Here is a 24,200-nt window from a genome sequence, read left to right on the forward strand (position 1 = left end):
TAGTTGAGTTGCCTCTTGATATGTTTAAAGAGAGAACATTTGGAATTACTTCAACAGCACGATAAACACGAATGATTCATCAAACTTGTGTAAGAGCTTAACATAAATAAATAAAAAATCACACGTTGCAACAAAAACAAAACATAGATTCAGAAAAATCACATCAAATACAGATTCTTTTTCAACCTTTGAATTAAACATGCAAAATGGAACTATATAACCGCTAACCATATAATGCATATCTGTCTCACTCTCAACATGTAAACTGTGAGAGGCCTTCTCTAATGTATTTTGCACGGTTTTGGACATACATTATGCATTTTCATCTCATATAGATACCTATAGAGTTGATTTGAATTTGATTCCAATGGTGCATGAAATTTACATGGTTTTTTTGTTTGTGAATAATTTAGCCTATAAAGGGAGAGACATGGGCGCATAAATGGAGATTTTTGTCTGTGGATTGGATGCTATGAGTTGATGTATCATGCTTGGGTAGAACTAAAATATCTCAAAATACATGAGTTCATGTTTTGAATGATGATGACCTTGAAGTAGCAATACATGCACCTTTTTGAGAATGACGTGTTTTAAATGACTAGGACAAAGTAAAATTGATGCAAAAAGAAGGCAACTATAAAGATTAATTTCTTGAGTTGTGTAAAACTACATTAACCGAATAAAAAACCTCTTTATTTAATTTTAACGTTGTTGCATTCCTATATTTGCACTCGAATTCAAATCTCTAGTTAGAACGTTCTATAATCAAGATAAAATTTACAAAATATGATAAAATAAAATGTATTACATTTATAGTTATTTACATATACTTTGATCAGTTGATTTTTTTTTTTGCAAACATGTTACTTGATCAAAACCAAATTTCATTAATTTGGGTTGAATTGAAACTCATAATTTCTATAAAACCTAAATCAGCTCATCCCGGTGATGAGCGAGTTGTTTTGGATTAGATCATCGAGTCCATATGAGACATATACTTTTTTTAACCCTCTGACTAAATTCAACAATTTTAAAATTTGAATTAAATTGAAACACATCTATATACAAATTTTTTTTTGTGGGGACATAAAGTCTTCAACTATATCACTCAAAATTATATATATTTTTTTAACGGGTTGAGTTTGTGGGTTCACAAGTTTGAAATCATAACTCATTACATAAACTATAAACCACTTCAAATTTGAGTTGTTGGTGATTTGGAATTGGATATAAACTTTAATGCGTTCAAATGAAATACAGATGGAAATTGCTCTTCTCCCATACAAAATTGACACAAGTTAACTCAAGTTGACTTACAATACAAGTTAACTCATGTGGGTTCAACGTGAGTTAACTCATGTGGGCTCAACGTAAGTTAAGTCACGTTGATTGTAACGAACATGAACTCACATTAAAGTTATTTTAGGCAGTTTAAGGTGGTATGAAAGAAGAGCATCTTTTAATACGGATTGAGTTGGTTTGGGCTACACATTGTTAAAAACATTTTTGTAAAACAACTCAATCTTTTAAAAACATTGTTAAAATATCAGTAACGTGATATTCACTGGGACAATATTTGATCCAAAAATATTATTTTAACAACCTAAAGTTGTCAAGATAAATGTTTACACCATCCATCTACTTTCTTTTCTTCGATAAATTTTAGTTTTTTCTCGTAAAGAGAATTGTGGGTGACAAATTAAAATTAGCCACATGAGCAAATTTGCAAGTAATGTGGAAGTTAGTTTGTAAATACCACTAACATATTTACTGATTTTGATTGGTTAATGGATAAACTACCCACAATTTTTCAAAAATAGTCTAGACCGCACCATATTTTTTTTTTCCTTCACCTCAATATGGTGAGCTTATAACATTTTTTTTATTACAACAACCTTCTTAGGTTGTTCAAATACCATAACTCTATTTAATCTCACCACTTCATTATCAACCACCAATCCTCATATATTTTGAAATGGAATATCAATATGCTAGGATCTCCCACTAAAAACAAGATTCTTGTATAGTACAACAGCCGACTTGTTATCAAAATACATCTATGTGATAGTAAAATTCTTCTCAACCATACTCTTGGTGTATGCTTCAAGCCTTATCATACTTTATTTAATATATAAAAATTTTCTTCTATTCCTTCGATTATATATCTAGCAGGCTGCTCAACATACACAAATATTTGTAAAGTACCATTAAGAAATGTAGACTTAACGTCCATTTGGTATATTTTGCAATTATTTTGAGCTTAGAGAGAAATAATAATGTGAATTGCATCCAACCGTGTAGTAGAAGAAAATTCCCCAAAGTAATCAATATTGGATTTTTCTTGTACATTTTAACAACCAACCTCACTTTAAAGCCAATAATCTCAACCACTAAATTTGTACTTTGTCTTGAACACTTATTCCCTACCTGTAGATTTTTTATTACCTAGTAAATCTTTCAACCTCCATGTTTTATTCTTCACAATCTCAAATTGGTTATCGTTGCCCACAACTAGAATTGTCACATAAACCCTAAACTTCAAAACCCCCCCTTTTTTTTTATGGAATTTATACAAGAGTATCTTTTTTTTACGCAAGTAAAATAAATCATATTAAATTTATAGTTTAATTACATGCAGTTTATTTTGATTAAAATGCATCTATACCTTCCTCTAAAAATAAATAAATGCATAGATAGCTTGTTACATGAGTTGGTTATTTTATTTTAATGAAGTTTTTTTTTTTCATCTCACTTCAAAAATTGTTCTTTACCACCCCAAAAATACCATAGTCCTTTAATGGCAGTTAATTGTCGTTCACAACCACTGCCACTGCGCTCCGGTAACAAAGGCAAAACAACATTCTTGACAAAATTGTAGTTTTTTTAATCACTAAAATGCTTTGAATCATTCTAAATACATTCTAAAAGTAATGATTCATTCTTTAACAAAAAACTATTGATTCAATTAAACGATAATGTCATTAATTTACATAAGATAATTTCACTATAAAAAAATAAAACTTTGATTATTTATAACCAAAATACTAAAAACAAGTAGATAGAAGAATAATGCCTCCTCAATTGTTGCCTATTCCTTCGGGATATCTGACACGTGGTGGTCGGGCGCATCTCATTCTACATCCTCCTAAAGATATCTTGAAAGTATTCCATTGAGTCATCATCATGCAACCCCTCATCCGCCATGCCGTAGAGGGTCTGTATGATAGTCAGTGTGCTGAGACGATCAGGGTGAATTTGGGCCAAATTAAATTTTCCCAAATACCATGAACAAATCTCACAGAGGAAGCGTCTAACTTGATCGGTCCATTTGAACTATACTGATCAAATATAAAGAACATGGTTCTCACATGATTGTCGTTTTGGAGCATCATTTGGGTAAACTGAATGCGTCCATTTGAGTCGATCGACGAAAGTCAATACTCAACATTGTCCACCCTTCATTTGTCACCGTGGTTGAGATGACGATTAGTTTGATTCAATTGATCTTTCAAGCCATACAGTGTAATATCAATGCAGAACCTAAACGAACTAGGTTTTACCCTTTCTAATACACTGTAACTATATTATTATTCATTTATAATAGATAAGTGTTCATGGTTCTATGATGTGGATTACAAACGAACCAAATACACTAATTTATAGAATGTTATAGATATTGGGATCACTGAAACTGTCGGTGCAATGTGAACCACATAAAAACTTGTATTTGATTGTTTACGGATTGTCCTCCATCATCTTCTGCTACAAATCGTTTCAAATATGGGTGGGTGGGTGGTGGGGGGGGGGGGGGGGTTATGCTCGTTCGTTTATAACAGTTCTCCTTAGTATTGATATTAGATGATTACTTTGATGTCTGTTTGTATCTTTATGCGATGATGATGTTGATGTAGATGAAATTTCTTGAAATAGTCTAAGAGAAAGTGATACGTCTCTTGTTAAATTGTAACGTCAAATTTAAATTATTTTTTTAATTTATGTCAATTTGTGTTATATTTGTCGAATTGAGTTATATTTGCATATTGTTTTATTATTAAGGCGTTTCAGATTCTATAATCCAAAAAGTTCTAACATGATTCGGATTAGGAAATCCAATAACCCCGATCACCATAGGAAGTAACATGCTAGTATACAATATAGGGGGTAGATAATTACCCAATTCAAATCTATAATCTAAATTGTGTCAAATCTCGTAGACTATGATCCAGTGTGAGTATTTTTGCAAAGAAAAATTTGTTAGAGGAGGGATTCCAAAGGGAAAATAATACATTTCAGATTTTATAATCCTAAAAATGTAAAATACACTTCAAATTTAAAAAAACTAAACGAAAGAAAATTGAAATAATGGAGGGTGCGTGAATAGGATGAAGGGAGAGAAAATAAATTCTAGCAACTAAATAGTCAAAACCTTATTATGGCCCAAAATGTATTTTACTGTAAAATGCCAACTCATACGGATCAATAATATATGGCCCAAAGTGACAACCCTAAATTTAGAGATGATTTTATTGATGAACCCTAAATTTCAATGTTGTCACCGTGAATTGTATACTAGTGACCAATTATGAAAGCCTATGGTAGTTTTCACGAGGTGTTCCCCCTTAAAGATTAGTGATTTAAGTTTTTATTTTTGTGAAAAAACTAGTGATGTAAGTTGTCGATCATATGATTGGATCGTTATCATATTTGCGGTTCGAAGGATGTATTAGTGCTGGGAACTGGGCGAAATGTGTTCATTGTGACAGCACGACCATGTGCCAAACATCAAGGTACATACTAAACCTACTCTTTTTAATGGCAAAGCAGTATTAATGTATTTATCCATTAGCATGTATATTTAAACATTAGTCGTGTGACCAATACACGACCCAACAATTTTTTGATGTTAACATGTATATTTAAAATTGAAACAATTTTTCAGAAAAAACTCTAACAATTTGCTTAGTTTTGATAGCCATGTTATAGGTATGAAATATCTATGGTTATTTAGTAGTAACTAATATTAGTTAGAGAGCATGTTGAGAACATAAGATAAGTACTAAACAAAATTAGCATTCTAGTAGCCTTGTTCATTAGAACAATATTTGTCTTTACTCTTTACAAAGTGGATAATAGACCAATGTCATATTAATCAACTAATCCTATATTTAAGTAAGCACATGCTCCTAAACTACTCCACAGAGCCTCAAATGATGCGAAATTTCAAGCTCCAACAATTCCCAAAAAAAAAAGTGATTATGAGTTTGATTTCTCACACTTACGTATGAAGAAAATTCAATTAAAATAAGAAAACCACTTTGTGTATCAAATAAGTTTTTTATGGATATTAGTTATATTATTAAACAACAGACCATTTTGTACCTATAACATGATTATAAAAAATAGGCAAAAGGTTTAGAAAAACTGTCACAATTATAAATATACATGTCAACATAAAATAAAACTGACCGGATCAAGTATAAGTATATTTGACTGAAATTGAATCATGAATCATGATGCGGAATCGATTAACAGATGAGACAACTAACATAAACTAATCAAGTATGGATGAGCTTGAAGATTCATTTGAGCCTTATTTGACTTGTGGTAATGTTGAATGATGGCTTAAGAATATTATATAACCACATTCTAAATATTGTTTTGGATGAAGTTGAAGTTGGCTAAGAATATTAAGATAGAAACTGAGAAAGTAAAAAACATAGATGAATATCACTCATCACTCACTCTCTTACAAATGGGAATATGGAGATCATGATTAGTCGATAAAAGGTTAGCAACTTAACTGTTTGGACAAGATATGAGCCGACAGAGTTCAGAACTTGCACAAAGAATACTTTTTCTTCAAAATAGTGTTACATCAAATGTGGTTTGATATAAGGACTTAAAACTTAGGCCCTTAGCCCCTTCAAAAAAAAAAAAAAAACTTAGGCCCTTAGCCAATAAAACAAGTCGGGCTATAACTTATCGATCTGGGTAGTATCCTATATTTACGTTCTTAGTCATTGTATATGATGGTAGACTATGAAGCACAGATACGGACATTGAACACGACACAAATATTGACACGTCGACATAGCTAATAATTTGTAAAAATCACATAATTCTGTGTAATTACAAATGTCGATGTCATGTTGGTGTCAGATACGACACATGTCTGACACCAGGACACGCCTAATCCGAAGAGCGTCTGTGCTTCATAGATGGTAGATATAAGGTTGCCTACTTGCCTTGACGGCTGAGGCGTAGGAAGTTAAATAGTGAAATGATAAGGGGTCACGAGTCCAATTTCAAAGAAAAGTCATGAGATATCACATATTATAGAGGTTGATAGTTTGATCTCCCCTTCAAACATAAAACTAATAATTATTAGCAATACTAACATTGTTAGTTTCAAAGAAAAAATCATCATATATGACGTAATATATGTGTAAATATATCAACGTGACAAACAAGATTACCGTAGGTTTATTAGTTAGTTTGCATTTTTTTTTGGGTAAATTTAATATCAACCGTGTGCAACTACGAAAACTAACCCCTTAAATTTTGAGAGATCCGATGTACGACAAATTATCTCTAAAAATTTTAACGTTGTTGCTTATTCAAACTCAAGATGGAACTTGAGATTTTGGTTAAGTCTATAAATCCTTGTAAAGATTATTGTCAAGAAGTCCAAACAAACAAGTCTTTAGCTATCTTTATCGATTTCCTTTATATTTTTATTTTCTATTTTTCATGTCATCATAGACCGTAGTTCAATTTCATACACTATTCTATCTACTCTTCAAGAATAGTTTATGAATCCACAAATGAGAAGCTTAATTTCTTTCTCAATGCAGCCATCTCATAAAAATAAAATCATTATTAGAAATGCAAATTAGCCAACATATTATCTTATGAGCTGATCTTGATTAATAAAAAGTCTTTGAGTTTAACGAGTGACAAACAAACAAACAAAAACAATTAGTTGGCTAAACACCAAATTTGCATGACAACAACAATACATATACTAATTATTTGTGGTAAATAAGTTGCAAAAATGGTTTTGGACTTGGCCAAAAAAGTTGGAGTATAGTCCAAGTGTTTAACGTGGTGGTATAAACTGCAAACAGTTATTCTTGAAGGGATCATGTATAAACAAAAACATAATCTAGTACAAACAACACAGTCAAGAAGGTAGATTAAAAAAACAAATATTGAATAATGATCTAATTATTTTAAGAAAAAGGTTATATTACATGTAATGAAATGGTTAGAGCTAAAACTTAAAGGGAAAAGTCAACAACAATAACCAAGCCTTATCCCACTAAGTGAGGTCGGCTACATGGATCAAATTACACTATAGTGTTCTATCATAGATCAAATTTGGATCCAACTCATTGACCTCTAAATTCTTTCTAATGGTTTCTCTAATAGTTTTCCTAGGTCTTCCTCTACCTCTTTTAACTAGAATCTCCTCCATTTAGTCTACTCTTCTTACGACGGCATCTACGGACTACGTGTCTTCTCTCTACATGCCCAAATCATCTAAACCTATTTTCTACTACCTTTTCTACTATAGGTGTTACCCCCACTCTCTCTATAATGGTGTCATTCATAATCTTATCATGTCTAGTCTTACCACTCATCCAGCGCAACATCCTCATCTTTGCTACACCTACTTGATTCTCGTGTTGACTCTTAACCGTCCAATACTTTGTACCATACAACATCGCTGGTCTGACTGTTGTCAGATAGAACTTTCATTTCAACTTAAGTGGTACTACTTTCTTATCGCACAAAACACCTAAGGCTCTTCTTCATTTCAATCACCCAGCTTGAAACGATGGCTTACATTTGCTTCTATTTCTCCGTCATTTTATACTATGGATCCAAGATATTTAAACTATGTAACTTGGGGTATGATATGACCTCCAACTTTCACCTCCAAGGTAGACCTACTTCTCCTTTTGCTGAAGTTACATTTCATATACTATACTCTGTCTACTTTAAGAGAAAAGTCAATTAAAGTAAATATGAAGGCTATGCTTGGGGTTCCAAGGGTAAGGGAGAATAGGGTTTTGAAGGTTGAGACATGAGAATAGTGAAAAAATTAGTGAAATATTTTTGAAAATTTGAGAATGTTTTTGTGGATAATGATAAATAAATATTTATAATTAATATATTCTTAATACTAAGAGTCTTAAACAACATAGATTTGATTTGGAGAGTTTATTCAACCTCCCAAAATCCGTCATCGTGAGTTTAGATCAGTTGGTATAGACAATGTATAATATATGTAAGGTCTAGGATTCAAACCCCGACCACCACAAAAAAAAAAAAAACTCCCAAAATCCTCTAAAATTCTTCTTCAATCAATTTTGAGTTTTTCCATATTAAAAGGATTTGTATCATAAAAAAAAAAAAAAAACTTTCTATTTCATCCTTCATTTTCTTCAAAACTTTCACCTCCCCTCCGAATCTCCCAAACATATACCAAGTAGAGTTTGTGTCCTACACTATAGTGAATTAATACTCAAATTTGGGTTGAAAGATATACTTATATATAGTTATATTTAGTGTTTCTCTTCAAAAAAAAAAGTTATATTTAGTGTTTGAGAGTGATACTAACAAGATTAATTCTTGTGGAGAACATGTACAAAGAAAGTAAATAGTACATGATAGTTAATAATTTGATTTGATAGTTTCACTCACCTATATTCTTTGTCTCACTCACCTAATAATAAATGTATAGTGAACACAATAATATCATTGAAGTTTTGTTGGATATATAATTATGATACAATTATTTAATAACATGTCATATTCTTATATTAATATTAATTTATTTAACAATCAATCAAATTTTGAATAAATCTATCCACAAAATATTGGTAACAAACCAAATTTCAAAGTATATAACAATTTCGTCTTATTAGATCTAACTAATCATTTCTTAAAAAAAAAAAAAAAACCTTCCCCGTGAAAGTGGAGGAAATAAAAAATAAAAATCCACAGCTTTTTCAAATGGATAATTTGAATATCTTATTTGTCCAAAAAGACGACAAAAAAAGCTCCAATTTCAAATTTTTCAATTTCAAATTCTTTGTTTCTTTACCTTTATAAAACGTGTAAGAAAAAAAAGATAGCAAAAAAGAGACACGTGGCAGTAGCAGAGCATGACTGTGACCCAACACAGAAATCAAGTTTAGATTTTAGAACCTTTCATTTTATGAGAGAGAAGAAAGAAGCATATTTTTGTGAGATTCCACACGTGTCACTTCAATTTCAATTTTAATTTCAAAATAAATGAAAAAAACATTAATTAATTAATAATACATTAAATATTTTTCTTCTCTATTCTTCTTTCTCCACCTTACACTTAAAAACACACACACAACAACAATTTCACTTTCACTTCAACAAACGCAAAAATCAAAAATCAAACAAAAAAAAAACCTAAGTAATTTTCTCTCTTTATCCTTTTTCTTCAATTATTTATCAATTTTTGCTCTATTATACAAAATTCTAAAGTTTATTATTATTAATTACTTTTTCATTTTCTTTCTTCAACAGTATTGTGATATTTTTTTTTTGGGAATTTTTTTTGTAGTTGAAAATGGCGAGTTCAGTTGAGAAGGAAGGTTCTGGTGCTGTCGGTGCAGCTGCAGGTGCACCAGAAGAGCCTGTTTCGTTTGAGCTACCTGCTCCATCTGGTTGGACCAAAAAGGTTATTCTAATTTCTGTTTGAATTTTCAATTTTAGGTTAATTTGAATTTCGTGTTGTTGTAATTTCTTGTTAATTCTTTGATTTTCGTGTTGGTATTGTTTAATTTTGTGATTTGTGTCTGTATGATGCTTTGATTTTGGTTTCCATAATTAGGGATTTGGTTTTGAATTTTCAAGCATTTTGTTGTTTTCTTGAATTTTTAACTGTTGAATGTGTGTGTTTCAAGATTCATGTCAAAGATTTAGCTATTTTGTTCTCTGAATTTGGGGAATTGTGTACTTTCTGGGTTTTGAATTACCTGCTAGGGTTTACAAGATTCTTACTGTGTCCCTATTTTTGTATTTCTAATTTTTTTTGTGAGGTTTATGATTGCAATTCTAGCACTGTGTAGAGGATTTGCATAATTCAAATTGTTGTATAAATTGTGTATGGAAATTTTGCTTAAAGTGTACATTGTGGCTTACTCTTTGGGAATTTCTTACTTTGGTTTTGTAATTTTAAAAATTTAGCAAATTGGGTACATTGCAATTGAGATTGATTGTTCCTGAGCTAGTTGTTTGTATCATTGATCTTTTTTTCACTTGGACTGTTAAGCATGGAAACTTGTTTTAAGTATGACTTTTGTGCATTTCATAGGTCTGGGATTTAGTACGGGATGGTAATATTTTCTTAGTGTTGTTGTTTTGTTGTGTTTATTTGTTAGTTCTAGGGATAGTTATAATTCTAATATGTGAAGAAATTGTCAAATAACCTCCTTTTTTTACAATGATAGATAGGGCTTATGGGGGTATAGTGTTTGTTTTCTAAACGATAGGAAAACATGAATAACAAACACCTCTTTCCCCAAAAAACTGTAAAATGAACAGTTGCCGAAATTATAAACATTAATATTTTCTTGTTTGAGATCCGATACTGTTTGCTGTTTAGTTGTTCTCTATTTTCTTTTCTTTTTTTTCTGTTTAGTTTCTATGGTGTTCATATTTCTCTAAGACAGTGATCCAAGTCCAACTATTACATTTTTGTTTAGAACCAGTCTCAAGACATTAGATTGTGAAATCATTCAACATACCATCCCTACTGGCTCAAGTATATTTTCTTTCAAACACCAGGCTTAGTGTTGGTTAGCAAATCCAACACCGACTAGAGCATGAGCCACATGGTATATTGAACCCAGTCAATCAGTCATGTAATTTATACCCACATATAAGCCAGTAGGGAGGAAATATACCACGTTTCTTACCATGTAAATGTGTAATAACTATCATAAGATTTTCTGTCATATTTGTAACCATTTATTATAATATTTTCTGATATTGTGCACTGGATAAACCCACTATCTAACAGCCTTTTTTTTTTAATACTTGAAGTAAATTGCAATGATTTGCCCTGAGTTTTACAAACCCTTGCAATCGCCAATGATTTTCCGTGAAAAACATAACACGTAACTAACCTGATGTGATCTTCCGTTCCCAATTTCCATACAAACTCACTATTTTTTCTAGGTACATACGCCCTCTGGGTTATTGTATAATACGTAACTAGAGGGGCATCTATATTGGCTTTGCATAAGTATCGGTTACTTATTTTCTTGAGACAAACAGTTGGTTGTCATACTAAATGATGTTGTCTATGTATTCTCTGTTACTGCAGTTTTAGATTGGAAATGGTTTTGTATACAGTCCCTATGGTTTTGTATACGGTTGTGTCAATAGAAAAACTGTTCAAACTTCCATTCTAGGTGCTTGATAAAAAAATCCAAACCTAGAACTTACGTGATCTAGATAAAATTTATATTAATATATAATAAGGATTAGAAAATATTGAAGGAGTTTGTAGTTTTCGTATATGGTTTCGAGAGAATGTAATCGTTGATGCAAAAAAACTAATTAATTAATTTATCGAAGACAACCACGGCTTTTGTAGTTTCAGTTTTTAGTCCATGTGTTGTGGTGGTGTCGTGTTGTCCGTGGCCGTATGTAATACCCCCTATACGCCGTTGTGTAGTACGTGGTTGATTGTAAATCCACTCACCCGTCTGTGTGCAACTGTAAATCCATCCACCCGTCTGTGACCGACTGTAATTCCACCCGTGCATCGTACGGGCAGCACAATCAAAACTATGGTCAATATAGTCGGGTTTAATTCCATAAAACAATGTACTTGCAAATAAAATTTTAGACTATCTTATTGTGGATTGTGGATGAATGTTTTATAATAAGTTAAAAGTGATATGCAATAAATCATTACAAGGGTTGGAAGTTTATGTGCAGTTGAGCAAAGTTACTTTAGTAAGGATTATATTTGCGTGTTGAAAGAAAGATTTTAGGGATCACGTTAATTTATTTTACAATGAATACTAAAAGTGAAATTGATTGTATTTTTTGGAACCAAACATGTGTTTAACCCACATGAATGAACATGTTATGAGAGAAGAATTATTGTGGATTATACAATTGAAGTAAGAGAAATAATGTAAGAATATGTGATCGAAACTTTTTTAAAAATTGATGTCATGCACTTCGTGTCCGTGTGGTATGCATGTCGTTCAGTATGTGGCATGTCGTCCCCTGTAATGCATGTAACATTAATTTGCGATCATGTATCATGTAATGTGTGGACGGCGTGTAGTCAAATGTTGAACGTTTTCCACCCATGCGTCGCACGGGCAGCACACTAGTTTCCATACAAACTCACTATTTTTTCTAGGTACATACGCCCTCTGGGTTATTGTATAATACGTAGCTAGAGGGGCATCTATATTGGCTTTGCATAAGTATCGTTTACTTATTTTCTTGAGACAAACAGTTGGTTGTCATACTAAATGATGTTGTCTATGTATTCTCTATTACTGCAGTTTTAGATTGGAAATGGTTTTGTATACAGTCCATATGAGTCCATTTTTGTGTTTCTTGGTCATTATCAGCTATGGATACTTGTCTTCAGTGCTCTCACCTCTCCCAGGTATAGCCTGAATGGAAGGATTAACGAGGGATAGAAAAGCCTTCGGACTGAACAAGGTTAATTTGGTGCCCTGCTAGTTGCTACTCTCTTACTGAAGTTTATCAGTAAAACTGCTAGCTTATAACAGCCTATGGTGTTTAACTAGTTACTAAAATGCTTAATAACGTAACAACAAAATAATTTTTTGAGTAAGAGAAGAGGAAAAAACATTTTTAATTAAGTATTATCAAGGGCTTAATACACTGTTCTAATCATAAGACCTAAGACTTATAAAAGTTAATAACTTGGAACAAGATCTTGTGTGTGTAACAGTTGTTGATTTGTTGCATGCTATTGCATATGAGTACTAATAAATTATATTTCCTTTACAGTTCTTTCCAAAAAAGTCAGGAACACCCAAGAAAAATGAGATTGTGTTCACTTCACCAACAGGAGAGGAAATCCGTACCAAGAGGCAACTAGAGAAGTATTTGAAAACTAACGGTGGCCCAAACATATCCGAGTTTGATTGGGGCACTGGGGAGACTCCAAGAAGATCATCGAGAATTGTTGAGAAGGTCAAGGCAGCTCCTCCAGCAGAGCCAAAAACTGACCCCCCTAAGAAACGTAGCAGAAAGTCATCAGCTTCAAAGAAAGAAGCTTCTGAGGACGAAGCAGAGGAGACAAAAGATGTGGAAATGCAAGAAGCTGGTGAAACTAAGGATGATAAGGATGTAGAGCTGGAAAAGAAAGTTGTTAACGAAAATGAAGATAAGAAGGGGGCAGAGGATGCTGATGTTAAAGAGTCCATTCAACCTGGAGAAACTACGGATGAGGGGAAATCCAACACTGCTGATGGTGATTTGCAAGCATCAAAAGAGAATATTGATGACAAAGGAGCTGAGGGGTCTGGAGTTGTTCAGAATAAGGATGAAGAAAAGACTGGACAGCCAGCAGAGGAGACAAAGCAAGAAGAAAAGATTGAACAGCCAGCGGAGGAGACAAAGCGAGAAGAAAAGATTGAACAGCCAGCGGAGGAGACAAAGCAGGAAGAAAGGATTGAACAGCCAGTGGAGGAGACGAAACAAGAAGAAAAGATCGGACAGCCAGTGGAGGAGACGAAGCAAGATGGTGGATCTGGGGACGCAGAGAAATCTGAAGCTGCCCCTACTTCTGAGAAAATGGCTCAAGTGGAAGGCGAAAATAATGAGGAAGATAACAGGATCACCCGTGAGTCTGGAGGAGAAACCAAGGAGAAAGACGCGATAAGAATGCACGATGAAGCAAACTACAAGGTTCATGATATTAACAAGGCTGAATCAGAGGTGACTGTGAATGGAAGCTCATGAATGAATACAATAAACTCTTGGCTTCTGTCACTCTGACGCCTGTAGATCTATCTGAGGATAACTGTAGTTTTTGTTTTTTTTTTTTTAAAGAAACTGTAGTTTTTGTTGTTAATGTCATTTATCTGATTGTTCATTGAAATGACCATATACAATCATAGAGTAGCCGTGTAATGTACCATCATGTATGTTATGAAGAGACATATAGCTTCTAGTTCCCATGTAACATTGTGTTGTAAGATTCCTGTAATGTGATATGAACCTATAATCATGTGAGACCTTGATCCTAAATATGTGTTTACTCCAATTCAAGTATGTGTTTGGTAAATAAAAAATTCAAAGTGACGACTTGCATGTCTTTTGCATTGTTTTCTTTTTCTTTCTCTTACTGAAGCCATGTCCTTGTGTTATCCAACGTCATGCCCCAAGTCTCATATTTATTTGTAACCTATTTGCATATGTTTTATTTCATTTCATATATAATTCTTAACCATTAGCCTGATAATAATATTCTTAACCATTAGCCTTTAATATGGCCATGGCCTTTGCTGTGACACTTTTTAATGGCTAACTAAAGTTTGGGTGGTGACATGGTTGCAGTTAATTATCCTTCAGTAGTTTGAGTGAACAACAATATTGCATGTAGTCAAATTTTCAATGACATTACAATTAAAATTTACAATTTTTTGCCAGACAATTTACATCCAAAGCTCAAACTTCATGATCCGTGAAAAATGAGCTTGCTGGTCTTTCCTAGATAAAGCTGTGATGGGACTGCCTCAAGACACCAAAATTTGATAGAAAGGAAAATAATGGAATTCTCTATATGTAAGATGAAATAAAATTTCCTGTAGCTTCACTCAATGTTCAAATCCCTTTAAGTTTACCAACCAGCCCTGTCAAAGAGGTCCACTTCTCAATTGCAGAGGCTGAAGACACAAAGGCAATTAAGAGTTAGTGTGTGTGCTTGAAGAAATCTTAGAGCCTACATTTTGAGGAAGATATCACATATGACATATCTATATTCCTAGCCTAGAATTTTGTTGGAAAATGCTAGTATGCACAAATATGTGCGCGCGTGCACACACTTAAGAAAGTTTATATGAGGATAATATATTTGCAAGGTTACATATATACAATTTTTTATTGTGTTTGGATTTCATTTTAAATTGGTTTAAAAATACATTTGAGTCAATTTAACATCTTCTGTTGATCATTTTGACAAATGTGATTTTAAATAAACTTTGTAGTTTTTGCTCCAAAATAAACTTTGTAGTTGATATGTATAATTGATTTGGTTGAAATTGAGTTTCAAATGAAATTATTATTTTTGCATATTTTATATAAACAAGAGAAAGCCTAAATTTGAATGTGTCCACCTCAGACTTCTCTTCAGGACTTGAACTCAGCTGTTAAGAAGCAGACCAAATAGAGATTAAAGAGTGTGTTTCAAGTTTCAACGACGATAGTATCTCGGGCATGAGTTTTGGATTTGAATTTTCCACTTGAAAATTATACTAAAGGCACCAGTTTCCTCAATTTTGAAATTCAGACTCTAATGCTACTATAAGAGCATTTATGTATCAAGGTCAAAATTTAGTGCCAATTATTGCTATTGACTAAGAGATTACATACTGATGTTATTATCCATATTATTGCTAAGAAATTAATAACAGGCAACTTTCTTTTTTGTCTAACTTTTGATATGAAATTGTTATTAAACATTTCATAACAAAGGGGTTCACAGTGAATGCATTTAAGTGCATGTTTGAATTGACACGAGTTTCATAGAGATATATCTTATTCATAGCTATATTAAAAACTGGTGTTTTGAGTTTTTCATGAAGGAACTTGAGCAAACAATAACATGAACTACGAAATAGAACTTCATCATATGATACTAAAATTTATTGCAGTAATAGTATTGCATTAAAATTAAACAAACCAATATTTGCACTTTATGAGAGCTTTTTATTTTCATTAGAAACCCTCATGAATTGTGCTAAATTAGACCCTCAAATTTATATGTATTATGGTGAACAAAATCATTCAATTTAAGGAATTAACATGAAAAATAAATTTCATATCAAATAATGCACACTACCTGTTTCTTTGGTGGAGGAACTAATGACACCTTGTTTCTCAAGTCTCTTTTTTCTATCTTTCTTTACTTTTTCCAAAAGCTAAAATCTGGTTCTTTTTATACCCCTAAGAAGATTATTTTTACCCACGGTAAAAAGTTTTTGGGTAAAAAGAAGCAAATTTAATTTTACTAAAACCAAAACGAGACATATTTGCAGGAACTAAAACTATATTTTAGCCAAAAATTAATGATGTAAGTTGTCTATCATATGATTGGATCAATATCATATTTGCGGTGCGAAGATGTATTAGTGCTGGGAACCTGCGCGAAATGTGTTAATTGTGACAGCACGACCATGTGCTAAACATCAAGGTACGTACTAAACTTACTATTTTTAATGGCAAAGCATTATTAATATACATCAATGTTTAATGGATGGTCAAACTCATTACAAATAATGTTAAAGACCAGGAGAGAGGCAAGCAACAACTAGAAATAACACTACCAATAACAATAGAGGAAAACTAACCGTGAGAGTTAACTTAAAATTAGGATATGTAGAAATCGTGCCACGATGGAGAAACAACGTGCTATGATGGTTGAAGATTTTCGTGAAGCAAGTCATTGGAAAAATAGTACCATGATGGAATTGCAACGTGGCACGATGGTGCGATGGCAGCGAATAACATAAACGTATTTTTGGGTGCAGATTTGTTTCAAATTTTAAGCAATACTTTTACTATAAATATAGACCTTGTATCAGACTAAACTTTGAGATAGAGGGGGCTGAAACAAGGGTTTAGAAAGGCAACAACAAAACTAGGGTTTGTATAAGTTTGTCTCTTTGGAACTAACACTAGGGTTTGAGGGTTGATTCATCTTGGGAAACACTATTAGGATTGAGTCTCTTGGTTACGGGAAGAAGCTGGGACTTTGGGTAGAATTAGGCGGGAGACTTATTCTTGTAACCCATTGATATCTCTTTTGTAAAGTTACTCATCATATAGTGAAACGGAGGGCTGCTCTCTCCCCAGACTAGGTCAATTTGGACCGAACCGGGTCAACAAATTCTTTTGTGTTCTTCTCTTGATTTCTCTCGCTGTTTTCTACTTTTGGCTTGTGTTTATAATTATTCTATACACTTCATTTTGATTGCTTGATTATCCCTTACTCCACACATCAAGTTTGTTATTGATGTGTTTTCACAACGAATTCACAACACTAACAACTATTATAAATACAGAAATGATAGCTATGTTATAGGTACGAAATATCCATGATTATTTAATAGTAACTAATATTAGCTAGAGAGCATGTTGAGAACATAAGATAGGTACTAAACTAAATTAGCATTCTAGTAGCCTTTTTAATTAGGACAATATTTGTCTTTACTCTTTACAAAGTGGATAACAGACTAATATCACATGAATCAACTAATCCTAGATTTAACTAAGCACATGCTCCTAAAATATTCCGTAGAGCCTCAAATGATACGAAATTTCAAGCTCCAACGATTCCTTTTCCTTGGACCTCAGACATGAGTCTGCCCTACCTTATTTTCAAAGGTCTAAAATTAATTTTTTTTTGTTAAGAGGTGAATATGAAATATATTAATCAAAATTAATAAGTTCTTCCCGCATAAGTGAAAATAATAATTAAAATCGAAAGTAACATATCTCAATGTCAACCATTAAAAAGACTTCAACTTAATCTTTTCACTTAAAGATTGTAAGTGATCTCTTTCGTGTTGGAATGTTGCAACTTAATATTACTTTTTTTTTCAGGGGTGTTTGTTTCACTGCTACAAATTAAAGTTCTGGGAACGTAAGATGGAAATTATTTATTAAAGTCCTGGGACAAAAAAATGAATAGTCATGTTTCCATCTTTAACACTCAATGATGAAATAAGAGACGTTTTATTTTATTTTTATTTTTTAGCTTTTTTTGTAAATAATATTTTTTGATAGTAATGAATAAATGATAATCATTAGACATATCGCTCATGAATTAGCACAAACAACCTGTTAGAAACTAGCTCCCAAGTAACCATCGGTAAAAATTAATAATAATAATAAAAGTTGGCCGGATTATGTATTGGTCTCTCAACTCAAGTATAAGTATATTTGACTGAAGTTGAATCATTTGGTGCGAAATCGATTAACAAATGAGACAACTAACAGTAACTATCAAGTATAGGTAGATGAGCTTGAAGATTCATTTAAGCCTTATTTGACTTTTGATAATGTTGAATGAGAGCTTAAAAAACTATAACATCCAGCTCACTAAGTGAAAATATTATATAATCACTTTCTAAATATTGCACAAAAAAGGTTAACAACTCAACTGTTTGGACAAGATATGAGCCAACATCGTTCAGAACTTGCACAAAGACTAATTATCTTCAAAATAGTGTTACATTAAACGTGGTTAAGTGATATGGGGATTTAAAACTTTGGCCAATAAAACAAGTTTGGGCTATAACTCATTGAACTGGGCAGTATCCTATAGTATTTACGTTCTTAGTCATTGTATATGATGGAAGATATAAGGTTGTCTTGATAGTTGAGGTGTAGGGAGTTAAATAGTGAAATGATAAGAGACTGCGAGTTCAATTTTAAAGAGAAGTCATGAGATATCACATATTATAGAGGTTGATAGTTCGATCTCCACTTCAAACATATAACTAATAATTATTAACAATACTAACATTGTTAGTTTCAAAGAAAAAATCATTATATATGACGTAATATATAGTTAGTTTACATTTTTTTTAAGGATAAGTTTAATATCAACTATGTGCAACTACGAAGACTAACCCCTCAAATCTTGAGAGATCTAATGTACGTCAAATCATCTCTAAAATTTTAACATTGTTTCATGTTCAAATTCAAAATAGAACTCAAAGACTTTGGTTAAGCTTATAAATACTTGTAAAGATTATTGTCAAGAAACCCAAACAAACAAGTCATTAACTATCTTTATTGATTTCCTTTATCATTTTTATTTTTTTATTTTCTATTTTTCATGTCATCAGAGACACAGTAGTTCAATCTCATACACTATTCTATTCTATCTACTCTTGAGAATAGTTTATGAATCCACAAATGAGAAACTTAATTTCTTTCTCAATGCAGCCATCTGATAAAAATAAAATCATTATTAAAAATGCAAATTAGCCAACATATCTTATGAGCTGAGCTTGATTAATAAAAAAGTCTTTTGAGTTTAGCAAATGACAAACAAACAAACAACTAATCACATATAGGAACAATTAGTTGTCTAAACACCAAATTTGCTTGACTAACAACAACAATACATATACTAATTATTTGTGGTAAGTAAGTTGCAAATAAATGGTTTTGGACTTGGCCAAAAAAGTTGGAGTGTAGTCAAAGTGCTTATCGTGGTATAAACTGCAAACAATTATTCTCGAAGGGATCATGTATAAACAATTAAACATAATCTAGTACAAACAACACAGTCAATAAGGTAGATTAAAAAACAACAAATTTGTGGATAATGATAAATAATATTTATAATTAATATATTTTTAATATTAAGTGTCTTAAATAACATAGATTTGATTTGGAGAGTTTATTCAAACTACTCCCTCCGTCCCATTATATAAGTGAGCCTTTTGCTCATTTCACACATATTAAGAAAAAATGTATAAGTAAAAGATAGATAAAAATATTTTTCAATGCCCTTGTCAGGTATTTGTACATTTTTCTTTATCATAAATGTAAAGTAAAATATATTGAATTGAGAGTGATTAAAGTAGTATTAATTATAGTTATAATTTGAAAAATATAATTAATAATATATTGAAAAAATGAAATGAGTTAATTTTTTTGAAAAGATATTTTTTTTTGTAAATGACCCATTTATTATGGAACGGAAAGAGTCTATAACAATTTATCTAAAGGTATCACCATATTTATTTAGATCTATAAAAAAAACTAAAACAAAGATATCTTATTCAAGGAGCAAATTATAACTAGATCTAGCTAATCATTTCTAAAACAAGACCTAACTTACATTATTATTATTTGGGTTTTGCTAACTCTAAGAATAATGATTAAGAAATTTATTAGTTTTTTTTTTTTTTTAAGAAATTAAAATGGAATATAAGGAATCCATAAGTTCCACGCTTATAAGGAATATATTAGTAAAAATTCTTTTTTGTTTTACTTTTATTTTAGCAATGAGTACACAAATTTTATTTTAAAGTTACTTTTTTTAGTGCTATAACCGATGCTCCATAAGCACTCATTAGCATTCTCTTTACTCCCTCCGTCCTTTAAGAGATGACTTATTTAACAATATGCATTATTGACTTAATATACTTTGATCATATTTTTCTAGCAATTCACAAAGATAAATAATATTATGTAAGATAATGTTGGATTCATTTCGATTAAAATTTTTAAAATATTAAATTTTCATAATTTTTTTAATAGAGAATTAAAAATATCAAAGAAAAAACATATATATATATATATGTATATGTGTCGAAGTTAATTAGAACATCTAATATAAGACAAAAAATATATTTTTTTTTAGATAAACTTTTATTCAACGTTCCCTTCCCCGTGAAAGTGGAGGAAATAAAAAATAAAAATCCACAGCTTTTTCAAATGGATAATTTGAATATCTTATTTGTCCAAAAAGACGACAAAAAAAGCTCCAATTTCAAATTTTTCAATTTCAAATTCTTTGTTTCTTTACCTTTATAAAACGTGTAAGAAAAAAAAGATAGCAAAAAAGAGACACGTGGCAGTAGCAGAGCATGACTGTGACCCAACACAGAAATCAAGTTTAGATTTTAGAACCTTTCATTTTATGAGAGAGAAGAAAGAAGCATATTTTTGTGAGATTCCACACGTGTCACTTCAATTTCAATTTTAATTTCAAAATAAATGAAAAAAACATTAATTAATTAATAATACATTAAATATTTTTCTTCTCTATTCTTCTTTCTCCACCTTACACTTAAAAACACACACACAACAACAATTTCACTTTCACTTCAACAAACGCAAAAATCAAAAATCAAACAAAAAAAAAACCTAAGTAATTTTCTCTCTTTATCCTTTTTCTTCAATTATTTATCAATTTTTGCTCTATTATACAAAATTCTAAAGTTTATTATTATTAATTACTTTTTCATTTTCTTTCTTCAACAGTATTGTGATATTTTTTTTTTGGGAATTTTTTTTGTAGTTGAAAATGGCGAGTTCAGTTGAGAAGGAAGGTTCTGGTGCTGTCGGTGCAGCTGCAGGTGCACCAGAAGAGCCTGTTTCGTTTGAGCTACCTGCTCCATCTGGTTGGACCAAAAAGGTTATTCTAATTTCTGTTTGAATTTTCAATTTTAGGTTAATTTGAATTTCGTGTTGTTGTAATTTCTTGTTAATTCTTTGATTTTCGTGTTGGTATTGTTTAATTTTGTGATTTGTGTCTGTATGATGCTTTGATTTTGGTTTCCATAATTAGGGATTTGGTTTTGAATTTTCAAGCATTTTGTTGTTTTCTTGAATTTTTAACTGTTGAATGTGTGTGTTTCAAGATTCATGTCAAAGATTTAGCTATTTTGTTCTCTGAATTTGGGGAATTGTGTACTTTCTGGGTTTTGAATTACCTGCTAGGGTTTACAAGATTCTTACTGTGTCCCTATTTTTGTATTTCTAATTTTTTTTGTGAGGTTTATGATTGCAATTCTAGCACTGTGTAGAGGATTTGCATAATTCAAATTGTTGTATAAATTGTGTAATAACTATCATAAGATTTTCAGTCATATTTGTAACCATTTATTATAATATTTTCTGATATTGTGCACTGGATAAACCCACTATTTAACAGCCGTTTTTTTTAATACTTGAAGTAAATTGCAATGATTTGCCCTGAGTTTTACAAACCCATGCAATCGCCAATGATTTTTTTTTTCTTTATTCATTTTCCATGAAAAACATAACCCCTAACCAACCTGATGTGATCTTCAGTTCCCAATTTCCATACAAACTATTTTTTCTAGGTACATACGTCCTCTGGGTTATTGTATAATACATAACTAGAGGGGCATCTATATTGGCTTTTAATGAGAAGTATTGTTTACTTGTTTTGTTGAGACAAACAGTTGATTGTCATACTGAATGATGTTGTCCGTGTATTCTCCATTACTGCAGTTTTAGATTGGGAATGGTTTTGTATACAGTCCCTATGTGTCCGTTTTTGTGTTTCTTGGTCTTTATGAGCCATGGATACTTGTCTTCAGTGCTCACACCTCTCCCAGGTATAGCCTGATTGGAAGGATTAAAGAGGGATAGAAAAGCCTTCAGACTGAACAAGGTTAATTTGGTGCTATGCTAGTTGCTACTCTCTTACTGAAGTTTAACAGTAAAAGTGCTAGCTTATAACTGCCTATGATGTTTGACTAGGCACTAAAATGCTTAAAATCGTAACAACAAAATAATTTTTTGATTAAGAGAAGAGGAAGAAACATTTTTAATTGAGTATTCTCAAGGGTTTAATACACTGTTCTAATCATAAGACATAATTCTTGTTTTATCTTTTAACATCATGAGCACCAAAGTCTTATAAAAGTTAAAACTTGGAACAAGATCTTGTATGTGTAACAGTTGTTGATTTGTTGCTTGCTATTGCATGAGTATTAATAAATTATATTTCCTTTGCAGTTCTTTCCAAAAAAGTCAGGAACACCCAAGAAAAATGAGATTGTGTTCACTTCACCAACAGGAGAGGAGATCCGTACCAAAAGGCATCTGGAGAAGTATTTGAAAACTAACGGTGGCCCAAACATATCAGAATTTGATTGGGGCACTGGGGAGACTCCAAGAAGATCATCGAGAATTGTTGAGAAGGTCAAGGCAGCTCCTCCAGCAGAGCCAAAAAGTGACCCACCTAAGAAACGTAGCAGAAAGTCATCAGCTTCAAAGAAAGCAGCTTCTGAGGACGAAGCAGAGGAGACAAATGATGTGGAAATGCAAGAAGCTGGTGAAACTAAGGATGACAAGGATGTAGAGCTGGAAAAGGAAGTTGTTAACGAAAATGAAGATAAGAAGGGAGCAGAGGATGCTGATGTTAAAGAGTCCATTCAACCTGGAGAAACTACGGATGAGGGGAAATCCAACACTGCTGATGGAGATTTGCAAGCATCAAAAGAGAATATTGATGACAAAGGAGCTGAGGGGTCTGGAGTTGTTCAGAATAAGGATGAAGAAAAGACTGGACAGCCAGCAGAGGAGACAAAGCAAGAAGAAAAGATTGGACAGCCAGCGGAGGAGACAAAGCAGGAAGAAAAGATTGAACAGCCAGTGGAGGAGACGAAACAAGAAGAAAAGATCGAACAGCCAGTGGAGGAGACGAAGCAAGATGGTGGATCTGGGGAAGCAGAGAAATCTGAAGCTGCCCCTACTGCTGAGAAAACGGCTGAAGTGGAAGGCGAAAATAAAGAGGACGATAACAGGATCACCCGCGAGGCTGGAGGAGAAACCAAGGAGAAAGACGCGACAAGAGTGCACGATGAAGCAAACTACAAGGTTCACGATATGAACAAGGCTGAATCAGAGGTGACTGTGAATGGAAGCTGAATTGTTGAGGCCAAAGCTCATGAATGAATACAATAAACTCTTGGCTTCTGTCACTCTGACGCCTGTAGATCTATCTGAGGATAACTGTAGTTTTTTTTTTTTTTTTTTTTTTTTTTTTTTTTTTTTTTTAAAGAAACTGTAGTTTTTGTTGTTAATGTCATTTATCTGATTGTTCATTGAAATGACTATATACAATCATAGAGTAGCCGTATAATGTACCATCATGTATGTTGTGAAGAGACATATAGCTTCTAGTTCCCATGTAACATTGTGTTGTAAGATTCCTGTAATGTGATATGAACCTATAATCATGTGAGACCTTGATCCTAAATATGTGTTTACTCCAATTCAAGTATGTGTTTGGTAAATAAAAAATTCAAAGTGACGACTTGCAGTGAGTTAAAGGTGAAGTCCTTTGCAGCGCTTTTTTTCTTTCTTTTTCTTTCTGAAGCCATGTCCTTTGCAGTGTTATCCTACGTCATGCCCCAAGTCTCATTTAT

The 24,200-nt window shown here is 32.1% G+C and overlaps 2 protein-coding genes across 3 annotated transcripts; both read left to right on the top strand.

The window, feature by feature from the left end:
* Positions 1-9,307: 9,307 nt before the first annotated feature.
* LOC11439232 (methyl-CpG-binding domain-containing protein 11) lies at positions 9,308-24,016 on the top strand. Of its 2 annotated transcripts, XM_039833179.1 has the most exons (4): positions 9,308-9,457; positions 9,608-9,724; positions 13,057-13,989; positions 23,680-24,016. In XM_039833179.1, exons 2-4 carry the CDS (start codon positions 9,614-9,616, stop codon positions 23,698-23,700), a joined length of 1,065 nt encoding a protein of 354 aa, XP_039689113.1. In that variant the 5' UTR covers positions 9,308-9,457; positions 9,608-9,613; the 3' UTR covers positions 23,701-24,016. The 2 variants fall into 2 exon arrangements, with proteins under 2 accessions (XP_039689113.1, XP_039689112.1); XM_039833178.1 differs by lacking the exon at positions 23,680-24,016 and having other exon boundaries at positions 9,385-9,459; positions 9,610-9,724; positions 13,057-14,325.
* Positions 21,319-23,803, top strand: LOC25493961 (methyl-CpG-binding domain-containing protein 11). The gene is made up of 2 exons (XM_013602640.3): positions 21,319-21,433; positions 22,786-23,803. The coding sequence occupies exons 1-2, from the start codon at positions 21,323-21,325 to the stop codon at positions 23,698-23,700; spliced, it is 1,026 nt and encodes a 341-aa protein (XP_013458094.3). The 5' UTR covers positions 21,319-21,322; the 3' UTR covers positions 23,701-23,803.
* Positions 24,017-24,200: the final 184 nt, after the last annotated feature.

The sequence above is a fragment of the Medicago truncatula genome, chromosome 4 (assembly GCF_003473485.1).
Source record: "Medicago truncatula cultivar Jemalong A17 chromosome 4, MtrunA17r5.0-ANR, whole genome shotgun sequence".
Classification (NCBI taxonomy): Eukaryota; Viridiplantae; Streptophyta; class Magnoliopsida; order Fabales; family Fabaceae; genus Medicago; species Medicago truncatula.